At 37.4% G+C, this 19,486-nt stretch overlaps 2 protein-coding genes across 2 annotated transcripts in view; one reads left to right on the top strand and one right to left on the bottom strand.

Annotated features, from left to right (window-relative positions):
* Positions 1-12,455, top strand: part of si:ch1073-396h14.1 (disintegrin and metalloproteinase domain-containing protein 10) — a 30,887-nt gene extending 18,432 nt beyond the window's left edge. Inside the window, exons 8-15 of the mRNA XM_067415769.1 lie at positions 266-434; positions 5,616-5,776; positions 7,164-7,335; positions 7,497-7,641; positions 9,464-9,647; positions 10,141-10,240; positions 10,416-10,636; positions 10,769-12,455. Coding sequence (XP_067271870.1) covers positions 266-434; positions 5,616-5,776; positions 7,164-7,335; positions 7,497-7,641; positions 9,464-9,647; positions 10,141-10,240; positions 10,416-10,636; positions 10,769-10,873 — 1,257 coding nt within the window. The 3' untranslated portion in view covers positions 10,874-12,455. The remainder of the gene's footprint in view (positions 1-265; positions 435-5,615; positions 5,777-7,163; positions 7,336-7,496; positions 7,642-9,463; positions 9,648-10,140; positions 10,241-10,415; positions 10,637-10,768) is intronic.
* Positions 12,456-12,470: 15 nt separating this feature from the next.
* LOC137040291 (lipoprotein lipase) lies at positions 12,471-18,746 on the bottom strand. Its single transcript, XM_067415770.1, has 11 exons — positions 18,563-18,746; positions 17,677-17,740; positions 16,736-16,920; positions 16,462-16,641; positions 16,251-16,362; positions 15,931-16,164; positions 14,726-14,968; positions 13,624-13,744; positions 13,319-13,525; positions 12,980-13,075; positions 12,471-12,896 (listed from the first exon to the last, which is right to left on the bottom strand). The coding sequence occupies exons 1-11, from the start codon at positions 18,599-18,601 to the stop codon at positions 12,875-12,877; spliced, it is 1,503 nt and encodes a 500-aa protein (XP_067271871.1). The 5' UTR covers positions 18,602-18,746; the 3' UTR covers positions 12,471-12,874.
* Between the last annotated feature and the right edge of the window lie 740 nt (positions 18,747-19,486).

Below are 19,486 nucleotides of genomic sequence, written 5' to 3'. Positions count from 1 at the left end.
CTGGCCTCAATAAAAGGCCATTCTTAAATGTGAAATTTAAAAGTTGTGAAAATTACACAATCTAGGACCTTTATACAGTGCGTGCCATTGTAAAGACTGGGAGTCTATCAAAGCCTTGTTTTCATTCACAGCGTCTAACCTGATTAAGGTCTGTGGCATCATCTAGCGACATTTAGCAACTTCTCAAGCAGGCTTTAGCTACTTTCCATCGAAAGAAGTTGGCAACAGTGGTCTGGATTAACATAAAACTGATTGATAATTTCAGGTCGCCACAGAAGAAGATTCCAACAGTCCTCTGGGCAAGACTCACATTGGGCCTGAGAAGCTTTTGAGTCTGTTTTCCAAGATGAACTGGAGCGACTACTGCCTTTCTTATCTCTTGACCGACAGAGACTTCAGCGGGGTTCTTGGCCTGGCCTGGGAAGGAAAACCAGGTAATATTTCAGCCCATCTGCTCTAGACGGGAACAGTATCACAAAACCGCCTGATTGACGCCCACAACAACTGTCACGTGGAAGAATATTATTATACTCAATGGTGGCCAACTGAGCTTGTATGTCATTTTAGGCCTTTGGTATGTGACCTCTATCCACAGTTGTCCTTGACACCACCTGATATTGAAACAAAGTTATCTGATAACATCACTCAAACTCTAGACAGCCTATTGAAGAACTGCGGTGCGGATGGTGGGGGTCTGGGTGTGGAGTGGTGGTTCTTTGGGAAGTACTTCTAGGAAAGAATGTACTCTCATGTGAAATTCAGAGAAACAACCTTCCTGGGAGTTTATGTGTAATTGCATGTACAGTTTTGAGAGTTTTATGAGAAACGGATGGACCGATTTACTAATAAGGAACTTCAAAACTCCCTGGTCAAATATTTGGTTTCAATGACTGCCGTAATTGTATGAGCAGACACAATTGAGTTGTCTACATAATTGTACAAGCAGACTAACATACAGTAATGCAACAAAGTAAAAAAAAGACTTCTTACAGTATATCAGTAGAATCTCTTTTAACCAAAGCAATAACTGTATTGTTGGTTTATTTGTAGCACCACTAAACTGGCCCAGTAATTAACATTCCCAAACACAATGAACACTGCATTCCGCATTAGCAACTTTCTCTACATGACAGGACATGACCTCAGCTGTCACTCTCTTTAATCTGGACATCAACAAGATCCCGAATGTCATAAATAGGATATCTCCTGTCTTCAATGATCAGTTAATTCGTAAATGAACAGCATGAATTCCTTTGTTCATACTGATCTAACTAGCATGGTCCAGCTTGATCATGGAACTGCTGGTGGTTAGTTATGAAGCCTACTGGAGACAGTAGGATTTATTTATTGCTAGATGATTCTGTTATATGTTTCTATTTATTTTATGTATTTATTTATGTTTTATAAGTATTTTTGCCTCTTAATTTTACATAATTTCATAACATCTAATTATCAAATTCAGTTTTTATAGTATATATATATGGCTCTTAATTTTGATAATTTCATAATATATTTATTTATTTATTTGGTGTTGCCCCCACTATTTTATTTTTATTTTTATTTTATTTATTATTATTTTATTTTCCAATTTATTTTTTAGTATTTATTTTAGGCATGGTTTGTAAAAAAAATAACATATATTAATAATAATAATTTAATATCATGATTATATATATAATATATAATATTCATAATATATTTACAGTATATATCAATATACATTTTATTTATAAGATGTAGTTATCTTTAAGTGGAAATATATATTTTTTACCCTTTTGAAATCTTACTCTAACATGATAACACTGACTTTTGTTTACCAATTTGTGTCCATGTCCCAGTTCAAGTATGACTTAACAATGGGGTCTGGTGTAACCCAACAAAACTCATCCCACCAGACCAGTGTTGGTCTTTTCACCGAGGTATTCTCTGATATATCAACAAATTCATTACATTTTGACCCTCAATGGTTCTTAGATATCTTTGAGTGGATGCTTTCACAGAGGTAGTGCTTTGTAAATACTGGCCTCAATTTGGTTACAGTATCTGAATGTCACTGGGATCTCACATGGCCAGAAAACTGAGCAGTCGTTGTTTTGATTATTATTGTTGAGGTTGGAGGTACAGACCACCAGCTGAGATCCTAGAATGTTGCCATGGGATTGACCACAGCATGGCTGTGATTGGCTGAGAAAGGGGGTGTGAGTCCACGGCAATGGTGACATGTGAACAGAGAGCTATGCACGCTAGACCTCTGCCCCCACCACAAAAACTAGGATAACCACATTCCTTTTTCCACATTGTCCCCCATGGCAAAGCCCTCACGTGAGGAGATTTCATTAGACACGCACATTAGCATTTAAACACCATGCAAATCCAGTATCAACTTGCGTTCAAATCCATACGGGATGAGCCCCATATGTAAACTTTAAAAACATTTTTTGGAATAAACTTCACACAGTGATGACTTTGGTGTGACTTCTAGTGATTTGGCACCCAAACATGTCAGGAGACTTGATGGATGCTAATGCCAACATCTGGGAAATTTAACAAAGACATTTGCAAGTCCTACAACAGTCTTTTGGTCTTGTTTTGACTAGGCTTAACAAGACCAAATTTACTCCATGTTGTAGTAGGCTACAGGGGTTGCTTTCTGTCAAACATACTTACCAGCAAACAGCATTACTCTACCAGCTTGGGACATGGGAGTCAATGTTTTTGATAGATGCGTGGTATTCTCCCTAGTATTTTACTGCATTATAACTGGGACCATATCTGTCGTCCCATCTTGTTTGTCATATAGAGTGCTGCAGAGATTATGTATTTTTGTAGGCCAAAACCCAGAAACAAGTGAGCATTTTAGCCCTGAAATCAATGGATTTTTTTTTAATTGGGTTTTTGGCTAAATTTCTGAAATAAGTCTGTGGTTAACACAAGCTCAAGATATTTTCACATTTTATTCTATAACATAAAATACATCAGTGATTGTTTTTAAAGCCTTTACATGTCTTGCTAACATGAAGCTAATTGGGGTTCTAATCTATTCTCTGGTCTTCTTCCACAGCTTTGTTGAGTTTATAATCACACTCTTTCAAACTATCCTAACTCAAAGTTCCAGGGAAAGTGTTTTTTAAATAAAGACTGAAAAAGTTGTCAGAAGCTTAATTGTGGTGATGTTGAAGTCATGCGACCGTGGTGTAGTTCGTTCATAGTCTGCCTTTAGATTTGTACTTCTGGCAGTTGTATTTGGGCTTCAGATTTCATCAAAGTTGTGTTCATTTGTGAAGTTGAACAAAATGTTTAATGTTGTGGTCACATTAGCGAAGCTTTGGCAAAACTACACGGCCAAAGAAGGTCCATTGTCAAGTGCTGCAAATGATGTATGAATTCCACTTCCAAGCCAATTATATAGGTCAAATTCAGGCTTAAAAGGGGTTGGCTCACACAAAAATGAAAGTTCTGTCATTAATTACTTATCTTCATGTCATTCCAGACCCGTAAGACCTCCGTTCATCTTCGGGACACAAATGAAGATATTTTAGTTGAAATCCGATGCCTCAGAAAGGCCTCCATTGACACCAATGTAATTTCCTCTCTCAAGACCCATAAAAGGCACTAAAGACGTCTTTACAAAGTCCATCTCACTATAGTGGCTCTACAATAATTTTATGAAGCGACGAGAATAGTTTTTGTGCGCAAAAAAACAACAACTAAATAACTTGTATAGTAATGGCCGATTTCAAAACACTTTTTCCTGAAGCCTCGGAGAATTATAAATCAGCGTATCGATTCATGATTCAGATCGTCAAAGTCACGTGATTTCAGCAGTTTGAAATGATATTATTGCCTATGGAGGCCTTTCTGAGCCATCGGATTTCAACAAAAATATCTTCGTTTGTGTTTCGAAGATGAACGGTGGTCTTACAGGTCTGGAATGACATGAGGTAATTAATGACAGAATTTAAATTTTTGGGTGAGCTAACCCCTTTAAGAGTCCGGATGTGAAATCCGCTTGGAAATGTTCACAATTTTTGCCTGCAGAATTTCACCATACAAAGATAAATGTGCCCATTTCTTACGAATCATAACATTTTGTTGGCCTTGGGAGATTATTTTATGCAATATTCCAAAAGCCAATGGAAAAATCCTTTTGGGTTTTTTGTCAACGAAACCATGGTGATGCTAACTTCATTCATGGTGAGGCATCTCTGCAGCACTGGTACAACAAACCCTGAAGATATAAATATTCCCACCATCCTCAGGAATCAAGTCCTACTGTCTTTTGCATCTCTTAAATACTACTTTGTGGATGGTTTGGACTTTTGGTTTGGACTGTTTCGCAGAGTATAAACCTAGCTCATGGTGGCATGTCTCAAGTGACTGTTGTGGTGCCAATCAACAGCCTTGTGTCCGAAAAATCTTGTGACAAAAATGGCTTCATGCAAGTCCAGTGGAAAAAGAGCCTGATATAGCAACTGTGAAAGGCAGCAATGTCCCTGAGGCACCTTACATGTTGTTGTAAGTTCAAAGTTCTGTAGAGATGCCTGTGAGCTAGAGTATACTGGAGTTAATGGTTCATCTTCCTTTCATTTGGCAATGTTTCTAGTCAGTTGGGATGAGTAAGCTCTGCAACCATGCACTGCATCTATACCCCATTGCCTAATTGAATATAGCTTACATAGTTGATTTAATGTGTTTATATGAACCATGCCATTCTCACCATAAATTACCTTATAGTAATAATTTCATAAACTATTATATAATGATGCACCCTATTCTTAGTCAGTTGATTTAGCTGTCATTTGGAATTTTTAGACATTACATTTGAAAGTTTTATTTTAAAACATTCCAAAACTCCAAAAGTGACTAAGAAATTTAAAAAATGAGGACCTATTCCTCATGTGAGTTGTGTGGCGTATATGAGATACAGATGACGGTCGTAAAACCTCTATAAACCCACATTTCACATGAGTTTTATGTTTAATAATTTATCCAGCCACAATGTATGATTCTTGTAAATTTCCCACTGACAGGCACAGAAAAAAAAAAACCAGCAGCCTGGTTGTGAACACAAATCTAACAACATCCGAGGAAGTCTTAAGCTTGACCTTTGATTTTGCTTGACCAAAATTTCACAGCCTGGTTTAAAACAAGCTAGGACTTGGGACTTTGATGGACCAGCTGATCTTGACCAAGTACAAGTCTAACCCCTCTTACCACCCACCAGCAGACTTTAGTCAGCGATGATGTAAGTGGTTAGGGCTGTGTGAAAAAGACCAGCTGTTTGTGATCAGCAGTAAAATTGTCTGTTTGCAATATATAAGCTCGAAACACATGGGAGCTCAAACGAGAAAAGTAAGCAACTCTGCTAGGGGTTTCTTTTCATTCTCTACAGTATGTAAATCATGACAGAAGATATTTTCGCCAACTTAAACCTCACCACCACGGCGATTTCCAAGAAACGCGGAAACAGAGTTTGCGCTAAACTCGACAAGACAGTGGCCGTCCAGGAGCAGGATTGGACACCCCTGCTTTAACACATGCCTGTAGTCGGCATTTTCAAGATTGTGGATTGAGGTTTTTCGATTGAATCTCTCTATCCTTTCTCTGATTCTCAGATGACTGGGGAGGAATCTGCTCTGAGATGATCGTGAAGGATGGTCACAATTCCTGCCACAACACGGGTCTAATCACTATTCAGAACTATGGCTACTACCTTTCTCCCAAATTCGTGCACCTGACCTTTGCCCATGAGTTGGGCCATAGTCTTGGAGCCCCTGTGAGTCCTATGTCTGCCTTTGCTGTCACCACCACTCTGGGTTTGTGAATCAAATATGGCTGCAGTCTTCATTAGCTTTGTTTGTTTTGTTGTGAAAATGCATGCTGCTTCTCTGTTGCCAAATGCTAGCTTGTTTTTGTTGGATTGCAGGCTTTACCATATCGCGTGTTGCATATCTAAATGCCTTTCAGTGATATTTTGATCTTTTCCACCTGTAGTAGCCATGTTCTTCACACTTCCTAGGATTATTTGGCAGATTAGTTTTGCACTTCTCCGGCTGTCCATGTTCTCTTTACATGTTAAGTCACGTTTGACAGCAGAGGGCTGACAAGCATGGCTCATTGTTTCCAGACTGAATTTGGGATGCAGAACAGATCAGAGGATCCACATCACCTGTGAGGGAGGCCTGGGAAAGGGGCCAGTGGCCTTTGGCCCAGTTATCCCATTTAATTCCTGGAGCTTGTGTGAATGAAAGGCTTAATTTGTATACCTGGAAGTAGTTGTATAACTACTTCATAGCCTTGGAAATAGATATTATCAACACCAATTAAGTAAAATTAATATTATATGTGATTTATATTTTTAATTATTTTAAAAATATATCCTAATAACAATAAGACAATGTGCATTATTTACAGGACTGAAAATCATGTAAATGCACAATTTTAGGCTAGTTGGTAAGTATTTTCTGAGGTCAAATATGCATAGAAAACTGTATAACTTGGGCCAATAACTATATTGTATTAAAAAATAATGCTTGTACATCTGTTGTTGCAACTGTTCCCCAATGAAGATAATAAATAACTTGATCTAGATCTAGAAAGTTTACTAGTGATGCACCGATCATGATTTTTTTATGGCTGATTCTGAATGTTAGAGCAAATGTATTTGCTGTTCATTTTCTCTATAACAGTTTGGAATTAGAGGCAGCCACTGCATTTAAAAAAAATAGCAGATGAATGAAAATGCAAAATCACTCTCAGACAGTAGGTGGCGCTTATAGAACAGCAGTGGTTTCTTTGGGTACCGCTGTATACAAACCAGTAATGCGATTATAAACACTACTTTATGCAAAGGTAAGAGGAAAAGAAAGGTCCATCGACAGTCAGTTCCCGCTAGAGATAGATTCAAGTAATTCAATATTTATAATTTTCTTCCTATATTTCGAGCATCGCTAACAGTGAGCTTGCTGTGCATGGTACAGTATTTGTTCTGCTGGCACGTCTCTGTTCTCTTCTTTGCGTTCGTCTTCAGCATGTCCCATTCTCTGAACTGTTTACAGACTTCTTATATTTCCACACAAATGACATATTGGTAAATGATTGCTATGACGCTTGTGTGCAAGTCTGAAACAGAGCATCTCTGTACTTTAATTTGTCTGTGGCAGCATGATGAGGATCCTAACTGCGGAGGCCTGGAGATAACTGGTGGCAAAGGAAGGTTCTTGATGTTCCCTCAAGCCACCTCAAAGCTCGAGGAGAACAGCGACAAGTTCTCTCCGTGCAGCCTGAGGCACATGAGTCGCATTCTGAATATCAAGAAGGACAGATGCTTTGTAGGTAAGGCCCCTGACTAAATTCTGGGATGGGATGGATATTCTAAATAATGTTAGCTTGTCTCAATCCTAAATCATTCCTGCATTGAGGCTTATATCCTTAGCTCCATGGCGTGAGGTAAACCAGGTAAACTGACTGGAGGTGTACCTGTTTTGTCGTAACAGTTAGTGACCAGCCCATTTGTGGAAACCGCATCGTAGAAGAGGGCGAGGAGTGCGATGTTGGTCACAATGAAAGTGATCCATGCTGCTACAGCTCGAAGGAACCTTCAGGCGTTGAATGTCGACTGAAGCCCGGAAAACAATGCAGGTTTGCATCAGTCAATTTTGTGTCAGTAGGATGACCTGTGGACTACAGTGCCCCCGCTAACGCGATTCCCACTGCGCTCCGAGCACGATTTCCACCGAGGGGGACAACACCCCCCACGGAATGCGATCGGTACTGACCCTGCCCCCTTGGAGGCCTGTTGACGCTACTAGGACGCCACTGAAAGGAATACTTCACCGCTTTTTCATATTAAACTGTGTTATTCCCATAGACTGTAAAAAAATATGGATGTAGTGTACGTGACATCACCTATAGGATTCCGATAAGCCGATCTGAAGCTTAAAGTAGGGTCAAGCTGGCCGTCGCCATCTTGCGAGTGAGTCATCGCGTGTCATTCCCGGATAACAGAAAATGGGCAAAAAGCCGGGATGTGCGCGGAGCTGAGGTGACGCAATGATATAGACGGCAGATAAATGGCTATCCACCTGTAACCATGCCGTTAATTATGCCGAACTTTAAGGCTTTATATAACGTAAACGAATGAGTTATAAAAAAATTCACCCCCCTCACAGTTGTCATGAAGGTCAAAATTAGCCTTATAGGCCAAAACCACAATTTGTACCAGGCTTAAAACATTAAAGAATTTTAACATGGGGCTCAATGAGATTCTGCTCCCTTCTGGAGCCTGTCCCTTGTGGCCAGTTGAGGAATTGTAGTTTACATTACTTCCGTATTGGCTTCAAGAGAGATCGCGGGAGGTTGCCGCTTGGTTATTCCCTTAACTAAGTCGCGACAATCTAATAGTATTTAGCTTAGCTCACTAAGCCCAGTTCATTCACCTCCCTCTCTCATTTCTGTCAATAAGGGGGAGGGGGAGATGTGGGGGAGGATTCTTCAGGCGTGACTTTTTACTGTGTCGAATCGAAGTACTCTCAAAAGTGCTATTTCGCCATACATTATAGTTCTCCTTTTTGATCCCCTTAGAAAAGCACTATGTATATTTTGTGTCACCATACTTGATTGTTCAACTATTTGTGTAACTGTATTTAAATAGGGAAAACATGGAGGTGTTTGGTCGCTTCTTGATCTCTGTTTGGTACCATAGTGAATGAACTGGGCTTAGTGGGCTAAGCTAAATGCTATCAGAGCGTCACCGCGAGTCAGAGCGATTAAGTGCACGCACTCAGATAAGAGAGGTACGTATCAACTCGTTTTAGTTAAGGGAATAACAGTTTAATATGAAAAAGTGGTGAAGTATCCCTTTAAGAGGACAGTTGGGACTTTCCAAAAGGATGTTTAAATGGTGCTGGGAGTAAAAGTAAGATTCCTTTTGATAAAATGACAGATGGGAGACCTTACAATAGGAGTGTCCAGTCCTGCTCCTGGAGTTATCACCTTTCTGGAGAGTTCCTCCAATCTTAATTTGACAGCTGAACCAGCTAATGAAGGTCTTCAGGATTATTTGAAACTTCCAGACAGGTGAGTTGGATCAAGTTGGAGTAAATTGCAGAAAGGTGGGCCTCCAGGAACTAAGTTGGACACCCATCGTGCTTTTGAAACCTTTCTTGTTAAGTTAGCACTATTTAAACTTACCTGAATCACCTGATCAAGATCTTCAGAATGAATTGAAACACATTGTTTTAGAGAGGGTTGGAGCTAGTCTTCAGGAAGGTGGCCATCAAGGAGCTGGGTTGGACACTCCTTCCGAAAGGTCTTGTGAATTACATGCAAATAAAGGCTACAGCACCATTTGGGGCAGGCTCTAAGAATGCCTGAACTTATCATAGTTTTTCAGGTCCACCAAACCTACCTTCTTGAAGTCGATTTTTTTTGTAAATGTTTACCTTACAGTTATCTATCTCAGTCCTAGCCAGGGTCTGTGCTGCAGCTCCCATTGTGTCTTCAAGGAAGCTGGGATGATGTGTGAAAAACACTCTGAGTGTCGCAACCAAAGTGTATGCTCCGGTTCTTCTGCTGTATGTCCAGAACCTGCCGCCAAGCCTAACTTGACAACATGCAGTGATGGCGCACGTGTCTGTTTCAACGGGGTACGTTCAACAGGGCCAATATGGCTATTCTTATATCTTTTGGGCTGTGCTCACACTGTACTAATCTTTAGAACTTGCTGTCTACATTTTGAATGTGAAGAAATCTTTAATGTAGTCCATATTAAGTGTATCTGCATATTTACATTGATATCTGGTTAGACCATTCAGACTGAAACAGACAGATTTTAATCTTGTTTCAAACCATATATGGATGTAGTTTGGATCACATTTGGTTATTGTTAACATCAGATTTCATGGATTTTCTAGCCATTCAGAATACAAAAACGCACATAGCCTTGAGGACATACAATTTGTGATATAATTGAAAACAGTTCCTTTTCTTTGGCCAAAGTCATAAAAAACATATTGTCATAAATAATATCTGTTTGCATGAAGAATATTGGGTGTAGGGTTTAGGGAACGAAAAGACGAGAGAGATAGCTTTTTCTTCTATTATACCCTATAACCAATGTCTTGTGGTTTGATGTCACAGGAATGTGGCCTGTCTCTCTGCGCATTGTACGACATGGTGCAATGTGACTGTCCGGGAGAGATCAAGATGGAAAAGTGCCACATGTGCTGCCAGCAGAGAGGTAACCACAATGTTCTGCCACAACAGAACAAGTTTACTGCAGCAAATAAATTAGATGCATAAACAGCTGTTTGTTTTATTGCACTGTTTGCACTGACATTACTGCTTTGTAAAATGTAAACGAAGAACATATGTTCTTGTATCCGACTTTGACATGATCATTTTTTTCCTCAAAGATAAACCTAATACCTGCGCAAGCACCACTTCGGCAGTTCTTCTGCCCTACTTTAGCGGGAAACGTGTGGCTTTGGTTCCTGGGTCACCCTGCTCTGGAAACAAAGGCTACTGCGACAAGTTTAAAGTCTGCCGAATTTTAGATGCGGACGGCCCAATTGCAAGGCTCAAAAATTCTTTCCTCAAATTGGATGAGTTTGATGACCTGGCCGGTTGGATGAAGGTTTGTTAGCATTTGAAAAGGTCAAATTTAGCATGCTACATCCTCCATCGGCTGTGTTTTGTATTTTCTTCATTTATCTTAAAAACCAAGTTTTCTTTATATCATTTAAAAGTTCTCTCTTCTTTTTTGTAGGCACATTGGTGGGCAATTCTTCTGGCTATTCTCGTTATTTCAGCAGTAATGGCTGGGACTATCTGTGTTTTTGGACAGGCCCTTGAGATTAATGACGACAGGTAAACATCTCTCCACTCGGGGCCTTCCAACTGGCAAGAAACCCCTGCAAGCAGGAAAACATTGCTTTTGAGGCAACTTATGAATTTTCAAAACATCTTGATGCACAGCTGAGAGTCATGCACCACATCTGTCCAAACATGACTTGAGATTTCTTCACCTCTTTCACCCATGTGTCTCACACCATTAGTCTTTACAAAGCTATTTTAACTCCAGTGTTGATTTGAGGATTGAATACTGTCCAGATTTTCAACTATAAATCATTGTTCTCAGTAGCTTTGGACGCAATGTCGCCCACGTTTATTTCATAGAAATCCAAGAACATGACATTCTGATTTTGAGGAAGCCGAATAATCTCAACAGATGGCTGTAGTTTCATGGAAAGCTAGAATAAACAACAGTTGTCAATTCGACAATTGTCGGTTCCTTCAGAAATCACTGGTTCAAAACAATATAAGCAAACAAAACTTTTGGCTATGATGAGTGATACTGGACACCAGTTTGTTTGAGTTGCTGGATTTGCTTTCAAGATTTTATCTCTTAGTGTCGTCCTTGGAGCTGTTACCACATGATAAGCACAGAGAACAACTATATGACATTTAAGCATGCATGGTTTAAAAAAGGTCAAAAAAAAAGAAAAGAAAAAAGAAAAAAAATATTTTTTAGCATATTCAGCTGATATAAATTTGTATTATGTGGACTAAAAGCAAAATGAATGTATAAAATATTTCAAGATCCCAAGACATTTAAAAAGGCGTACATTTAGCTCAAAGATAGAATTTTATTTAATTTTGTACACATTTACAGTTAAGTACAGTTCCTTTCATTGATGTACATCACATATTTTCATATAAAATGTTATTTTATAATTGTCAGTTGCAGTAGACAAATTTTTTTGTAAAACATTTTTCCTGCTTATGAATGTCGATTTATCTATATACCGGTAAGTGCATTTTATATAATGTGCCTATAATAAAATGCTTCAAACACATGGTAGATGTTTCATGTATGTTTTCCATCTCATTATGATTCATAATGATTATCACAATATTTGGACATTAAAAGGTGTTTAATGGAAGAGATATCAATGTAGGCCTACATGTAGGTAAAATTTTCCACAGTGGAAACACCATTGAAAAGTTATCCATGTTAACAGATTAGTTAAAAGTAAACCAAAATTGTCCCACGAATATTGCTTTTAGAGTTGTTTCTTTATGATTTTATCTAATAATATTTTACCCGGAAAGTCTCAAAAGCCACTGGAATTCTTAAGGTGCTGTTCCTATGGTGCAGTCACATTGGCGTAATTGCGCTGGTAAAAAGGTTTATTGTCAAAAGTATACAGATGAAGCATAGATCATGGAAGTCACTTTTAAAGTATTTTTCACGTTAAAGCGGTGAATTTGCTCGAAGAATTTGAACGAAATCTGCGTGAGGAAATCTTTTGTTCCCGCGTGTGATTCCTACTGAAATGACTGGACTTTTCCAAAAAAATCCCACCACACAACGGTAAATGTGACCGCACCTTTAACATGAAACTCGTAACAATAGAGCATAATTTATTACACAACACCTAAGCCTGGTTTCACAGACACAGAAAGGTACAGGCTGACTTTTTGGGACTTTAACTTATTCGCCGTATCCCCCCGTTCCTTTAAGCCAGGATCAGGCCCACTTTTTTACTGGTGTACATTTGAAACAAAACAATTGCACAGACATATTTTAAATGATACCAGTGCAAGCTTCTATCAGTTTAAACAGCTCAAACTTGCAATTTTAGTCTGGGACTAGAAATAACTGGTATTCAATGAAATCAATCACATGTCAAGGCTTTTTAAGCCTGTCCCATATGATAGTACAAAAGTCCACAATCCATTTGCATGAATCATATTCATAGCAATACATTATTTAGTACATCACAGTCTCAGTGCAGTCGCAATCTTAATAAATAACATCTGTATAAATACGTTTGTCATAGTGCTTCATCAAAATCTCCTGCAAATCATTTCATTGGCTCTTCAATTTAGGCCTGTTGAAACAAAGAAAACTGCAGTTATTAGAATTATTTTAGATTAAATGTGAAAATAGGAATTATAGTATAGCTATAATCACCTTTTAGATAAAGACCTCCATGGCTCCCTGCATTTCACAAATACAGCTTCCTGAACCGAATTTCCTGTTTGGTGATCTTTCAAACACAGCACAATCCTAAAAAACAAACAAAACAAAAAATGTATATACATAAATATTTTTCACAAAATGTTATTTTGTTAGGTTTGAAATGATAAAACAGTCAAAATGAAGACATATTGTGACATTTTCTAGTTGTGAAATGTTAGTGGTTCATAGTGATGAATTACACATGGACTCTGATAGAACATCTGTGTGAACTTTTAGTGAATTTGAAGCTTTTAAGGTTTATTATATCTAGGAAAACTGGAAGGAACATACTTTTTTTGTGTCTCCCCAGCTCTGACTCGGACTTTATGGATGTGTACGTCAGAATTTGTGGAATCTCCATACCACCATGAGGAGAGCTGAGTGAGTAAAGAGGAAGTGGACTCCTCCCATTTAAACTTCAGCATGAGAAGATCTCCAATGTCCTTCTCGGTTACCATGAGGAATGAATGAGTCGTATTGGCTGTGATCTTCTCCTGTCTGCTTGTTAAAATAATTTAAAGATAGTTAGCGTTGACATGACTGATATGAACACAATATATACTCATCTTTAGAAGATATTAGTATTGATTACTTACACGTTCAACTTGAGATCTTCTGCTTCACCATTGGTACCGTAAAGTGAGACTGTCAGGGCTGGTTCCATCTCTAATTGATTTATTTTCCCAAGGAAGTTGATTTTCAGCTGATAGTGAAAAACTATTGGGGAAAAAAAGTGACCAAATGTTGTAGCGCCCACAACCAGGATTATTATTGTTAACTAAAGTGCCCCTAAGATGCTATTTTAAAGGTTCCTTATTTTGTCTTGGCGGTCTCCTACAATAGTTGTCTGGCTATCACCAGACCAAGCTCAATTTAAGATTGAACATTGGTCTGGGGAGTCTGCTATGTATTTTCTACTGCACAAGAGGCATGATAAACGAGCATTATTCAAATGACTCTACGCAATTGGATAGTCCTTCAACCAATCAGACCACAAAAGGCAAGATAAACGAGCATAATTGAAATTACTCTGTATGCAATTGGATAGTCCTTCAACCAATCAGACCACAAAAGGCAAGATAAACGAGCATAATTGAAATTACTCTGTATGCAATTGGATAGTCCTTCAACCAATCAGACTACAAGAGGCGTGATTAATGGGCAACGACCCATCGCTTCACTATCCGTCGTGTTAAACCCGCCAATAGCGTGCACAACACAAATCAAAATATCTTAGGGTGGAGCAAAGTAGATGTTGTTTGCAGGCACCCAATGAAGACCATAGGTTAAAAACCTAACAATTTGTTATAAACCTACGTATGTGAACAATATAGTCCTATGTAGGTTTGTACCAGGATGTGAGGCTGGAATCACTGACGACTCAATTCAGGCAGTTCAGAATATAGTCTTTCTTTCAGGCACGTTCATTTTTTGCAGACAGCTTTATTACAGTCTATATGAAAGTTAATATCCAAAAAAAGCATAATTGGGGCACTTTAACTAAAATTAAAACCATAACAAAACATTAATTACTTGAAATAAAACATTTACTAAAAGTTTACTAAATATAAAATATTATTTTATTTTACAGTTTATAAAATGTCTCATTAAGTTGAAGTACTAAAATAACCGAAACTACAACTATATATAAGTTCAAAAAAACAATAATAAAAAAATGAAATCTAACTAGACACTGACCTCTGTACGGCATGGAGCCTCGCGTCTTGGTGAACATCTTGACGCTGCGTGTCTTGCGGACTTTGCTGACGTTGTAGCCCACGGTGTTGCAGCGGTTCTTGCGACACTGGAGGCACATGCCGCGGTCGAACATGTCATTGCTCCCGCAGCTGTATGCCCTGCTAGCTTCTTCCTCGTTCAGCAGGGAGTCGATGAACAGATGGATGGATCGCTCGTGCTCGCATCTGATGGCATTATTTATGGCTAAGGGTATTAATGAAACATAACTGGCATGATTTTGAACTTTATAACTTTATAAGCAAATAACGTGGTTCTTAGCAGAGGTGAATGATACCATTGTCAAAAGGTTTCATTAGTTGTAGTAAAGATTTGTTGTAAATTGGCACAACAGATGAGAGAGCCAGATTATGAAAAATGTGATTATGAAACACTGTCACAACCTCTCCTGATATTAATCGCTTTCCATCTTTGGGAAAGTTACAAATAACAGGCGTTTCTAGAAAATTAGTGCCATGGTTCAAAATATTTTATTTAATCAGCAATTATTATTAATTAAAAAATGAATTCTTAAAAAAAGATATATATTATATATATATATATATATATATAAGATATAATAATATTTTTTTTTAAATTATATATATATATATATATATATATATATATATATATGTGTGTATGTATATATATATATATATATATATATGTATGTATATATATGTATGTATATGTATGTATTTATATTTAGTATATTACATAATTTATATGTGTGTGAATATTTTACAAAAATATATTTTATTGTGTGCTATTAGGATTTATGGCCAGCATTATTTATTTATTAAAAATAAGGGGAAAAATATTATTTAAAAATAAATTATACTTTATTTGATTAAAATGTATTTATTAAAAATATTTTTTTCCTGTTTTTTAATTATTTCATACAGTACAATATAATTACATTATTATTATTATTGTAATATTTTTATTACACAGTATAATGTTTAATATTTAAAAAAAATATATATTTTTAAATATTAATATTTTTAAATAAATATATTATGTCAAATTGCTATAACGCTATAATCAACTTTTTAACAATAAACAATTCAAGAACCAATGCCCCCATGTGCTCTTCCTATATATTTTCAATACATTTTGGTGAAATATTTAGGTAAATCACACATTTAGATGATCAAGGTCTTTACCAAGTATTCCATAATTGGCAATTTTCTCCAGCGCCCCTCTCAAATTGCAGCCAGGCTGGAAGCTTCCTCCATTGGGGTATATATCTACATGGCCGACCGGCTGCTCAATCCCGATACTGAGGCCCAGAGAACCTCGGGTGAATGTGTGGAGGACATCTACAAAATGGGCATCATCTGCGGACAGCCGTCTGTGGGCGTGGACCCCTTCAAAATCTGGCCCAGCAGGGTCTAGACCTGCAAAAAACAGCAAACTGTTGTCCCATATACGATGCATTTAAGATTTATACGGTTTACTCCCAAAAGAAAGCCAGTGAACCTACCTGTGATTCTTCCAACTTTGTTTGTTGCGTGACTTCCTGCAAAACCCGCAACATGGGCGCCAAGACTGTAGCCAATGAGGTGCAACGACTCCAGAGGAACTTTGGCTGTCTCCTTTTAAATCAAGCATGATAATACAAATTAGCAACCTACAATAACAACATGCTCAACATGGGCATGACTATTTGCCGGGTTTGATTTGCAAACACAAACCTCCAGCCAGTCTATGAAGAGTCCGATCTCTTGTCCCACCATCTTCGTGTTTTGTGCCGCCACCACATAATGGTTCTGCGCCGTGTCCAACCAGTCCACGACGATGACATTAGCGTTTTTCTCCCTGTCGTAAAGGGCAGCAACCAGTTTCTCAACCCAGCTCTCGAATAATCCACTCACCTAAAGGGAAAGAGCTAAATTAACACTAGCACATGGGCCGACTTGAAAAAGAATCAGTTGAATTTATTAAATGTATGTAAAACTGTTGCGTTACCGTCCACCCATGAATGACCAGAAAGGTTTTTGAAGTGTTGTTGAAGTCGCAGCTGTCGAGAGTGTCTGGTTTGCCGCGTACAATGTAACACACATCATCATCTGGTTGGGACGGGTTTCTCAGAGAAAACTTGACATTGGCTTTATTGACATCTGTCAGGTCCCTTAGATCCTCCAGGAAATTACCTATATAAAGCCATTGAAAAAAAATAGAGTCAAATTAAAAATCTGTTTAAATAGCCTATATATGTATTTATTAAAATATTTAATAAAAAAAGGTAAATAAAAACAAAAACATGATAGGCTACTTCAATTATATATATATATATATATATATATATATATATATATATATATATATATATATATATATATATATATATATATATATATATATATATATATATATAATGTATTCTATATATATATATATATATAGAATGCATTAGTAGGCTTATTGAATTGTATTTTACAACATTATACCAAATATACAACATTAAATAGGCCTATGCTTCAGATGTGACATAGGCTACTTAGCATGCTTTATTTGAAACAGGTTACAAAATGTATATTTCTATAATTCAACTCTCGTACAAGGTGGGTGGGGTCATAATATCTCGCACCTTTAACAATGCGACATCAGAGTGCAATGTAAATATTACATATTAGAGTGACAGTGAAATGATTATTAACTTGAAACGTACTTTCAAGAAATCCTCTAATTAAAACAGCAAAAAACATCAAACATCTGGTCGACTCGTCTTCTACATGCTAATTCATGGATTTAATACATTATATTATGCGCCGGATATTAAAGATATTCCACAAAAACGCAGTATTCGCGGTAGGAGTTGAAACCAAATGAAAGAATCGCACCACGTCTAAAATAACGCCTCAGGTAACCCGACCCCATTTCTCACGGAGCATCAACAAACATCTTACCAAAGACTCCGTCGGAGAAGTTTTCTTCCTCCAGAGCAGTGACGAGCAGACCGATGAAGCTTAACCCCTTAAGTGTCACTGGCCCACCGGTGGGCCCATTTGCCACTTCATGTTTAAAACAATATATCCTATATTTGTCCTGATCTAATGTTGACAAACTATATATCATTCGAAAGCTTACGAAGTCAAGATTCATCCTGTGCAACCCGATTTGAAATCGGACCTTGCGTTACCATGGAAACGGTGCTCTAAATTATTCTAGCGGGCTCCTCCCCAAGTGGCGTTGTCATGTTTCATATTTATTTAACATATTTATTTAATTTATAATAAAAACCTTTTCTAATCTTGACAAAACGCATATCGTCGGAAAGGTCTTAGTCTCACGGATCTATATCTGCAAACTGTTTTGTGATATTTACACAAAAATATATACATTTGACACAGGAAATTGCATTTAAAAAAATCAATGGAATTTAAATGACACCCGGTGGCTATTTGTGGTACAACGCCTAAAAAAAATCTCATGGGAACTTCAATTTTTGTGATATCAACTTCAAATTTGGAACACAAATTGATTAGACATATGGCTTTGATTTGATAGTAATTTTAGAGTCCACATTATTTTGTAACATATATATTTTATATTAAATATTAAATATCTAGTACAGTATATTTGATTTACAGTACATTTAAACTTCCATAACTTTTATAAACTTAATTTTTTTGAAGTGATTTCACTTGAGCAATACTCTGCTGACTGTCTTCTTTAAAATGAGACCAAACTTATGTCTATATTCCAAAGCATTCTTGAATTGCAACCATTTAAGTTTGGATAGTGAATTTTCATGTATATTTTCAAAAAGGGGGGTGACACTTAAGGGGTTAATGCGAGCCACGAAACGCACTGAAATGAGAAAATGTTCATGTCTTTTCTGCGTAAACTTTGTGCACTTGTGACCTTCGCCAATTCCTGTCGCGCGCGGGGGCTGCTATAAAATATACCAAGAAAAGAAAATTACTCCCAAACTCCTTCTGTCTGAAAACCTGGCTAATGAAATCTGAGCCTCAGACTTCAGTTAAGTTCCTAAATAGCACTACCAAGTCTACTACTATTGGTGTCAGCCCACAGGCGGGGTAATACGGTCACACATTTGTTGTCAGTCAGGAGATGTCTCACAAGGTTTATTTACCATAATAAAAAATGCAGTTGTCACGTCTGTCTGTCTGTCTGTCTGTCTGTCTGTCTGTCTGTCTATCTATCTATCTATCTATCTATCTATCTATCTATCTATCTATCTATCTATCTATCTATCTATCTAGGCTAAAAAATCACAGAAAAAAAGTAACAATATTTCTATTTTTATGGTATTTCTGATTAAATAAATGCAAAAAGAACCCCAGAAACTGCACAGACAGTTTGTATAAGCTTAGGCTGAATAACTATATGGGTCAGACAACTTCAAACTGACCTTTTGTGGCGAGAATCTGTTATGTCATGAATATTGACTTTGACATAACAGGATTGTGATAGTCATACACCTGGGCCCTGCCAACACTCAACGACAACTGTGCTGTGCTTATTTAATGTTTAACGTAACAAAGAACATGTTTTGCTGCCTCTATCATCCAAAATGTTCTTCAAGGACAAAAACATAACTAATGACCTGTCACATACTATTTAACAGATGGAAACTGTTCTAGAAATAATTGTTCACCATACAGTTTCTCAGAGGAATTTGAGTGTGATAAGCCAAAAGCAGAATTAAATCTCCATATCTAACATTTTAATCCCTATATACGTGATATGTTG

Source organism: Pseudorasbora parva, chromosome 14 (assembly GCF_024679245.1).
Source record: "Pseudorasbora parva isolate DD20220531a chromosome 14, ASM2467924v1, whole genome shotgun sequence".
Classification (NCBI taxonomy): Eukaryota; Metazoa; Chordata; class Actinopteri; order Cypriniformes; family Gobionidae; genus Pseudorasbora; species Pseudorasbora parva.
The sequence above is the reverse complement of the archived record's forward strand: the minus strand, read 5'-3'. Positions and strand labels throughout refer to the sequence as shown.

Coding starts and splice junctions, on each gene's coding strand:
- LOC137040291 (XM_067415770.1), bottom strand. CDS start 18,601: ATGAACATTTTCTCATTTCAGTGCGTTTCGTGGCTCGCA. Junction 13,076..13,318: donor GCTGGGGAGACACAAAAAAA/GTATGTTCCTTC, acceptor TTTGTTTTTTAG/GATTGTGCTGTGTTTGAAAG. Junction 12,897..12,979: donor TGGAGGTCTTTATCTAAAAG/GTGATTATAGCT, acceptor TTGTTTCAACAG/GCCTAAATTGAAGAGCCAAT.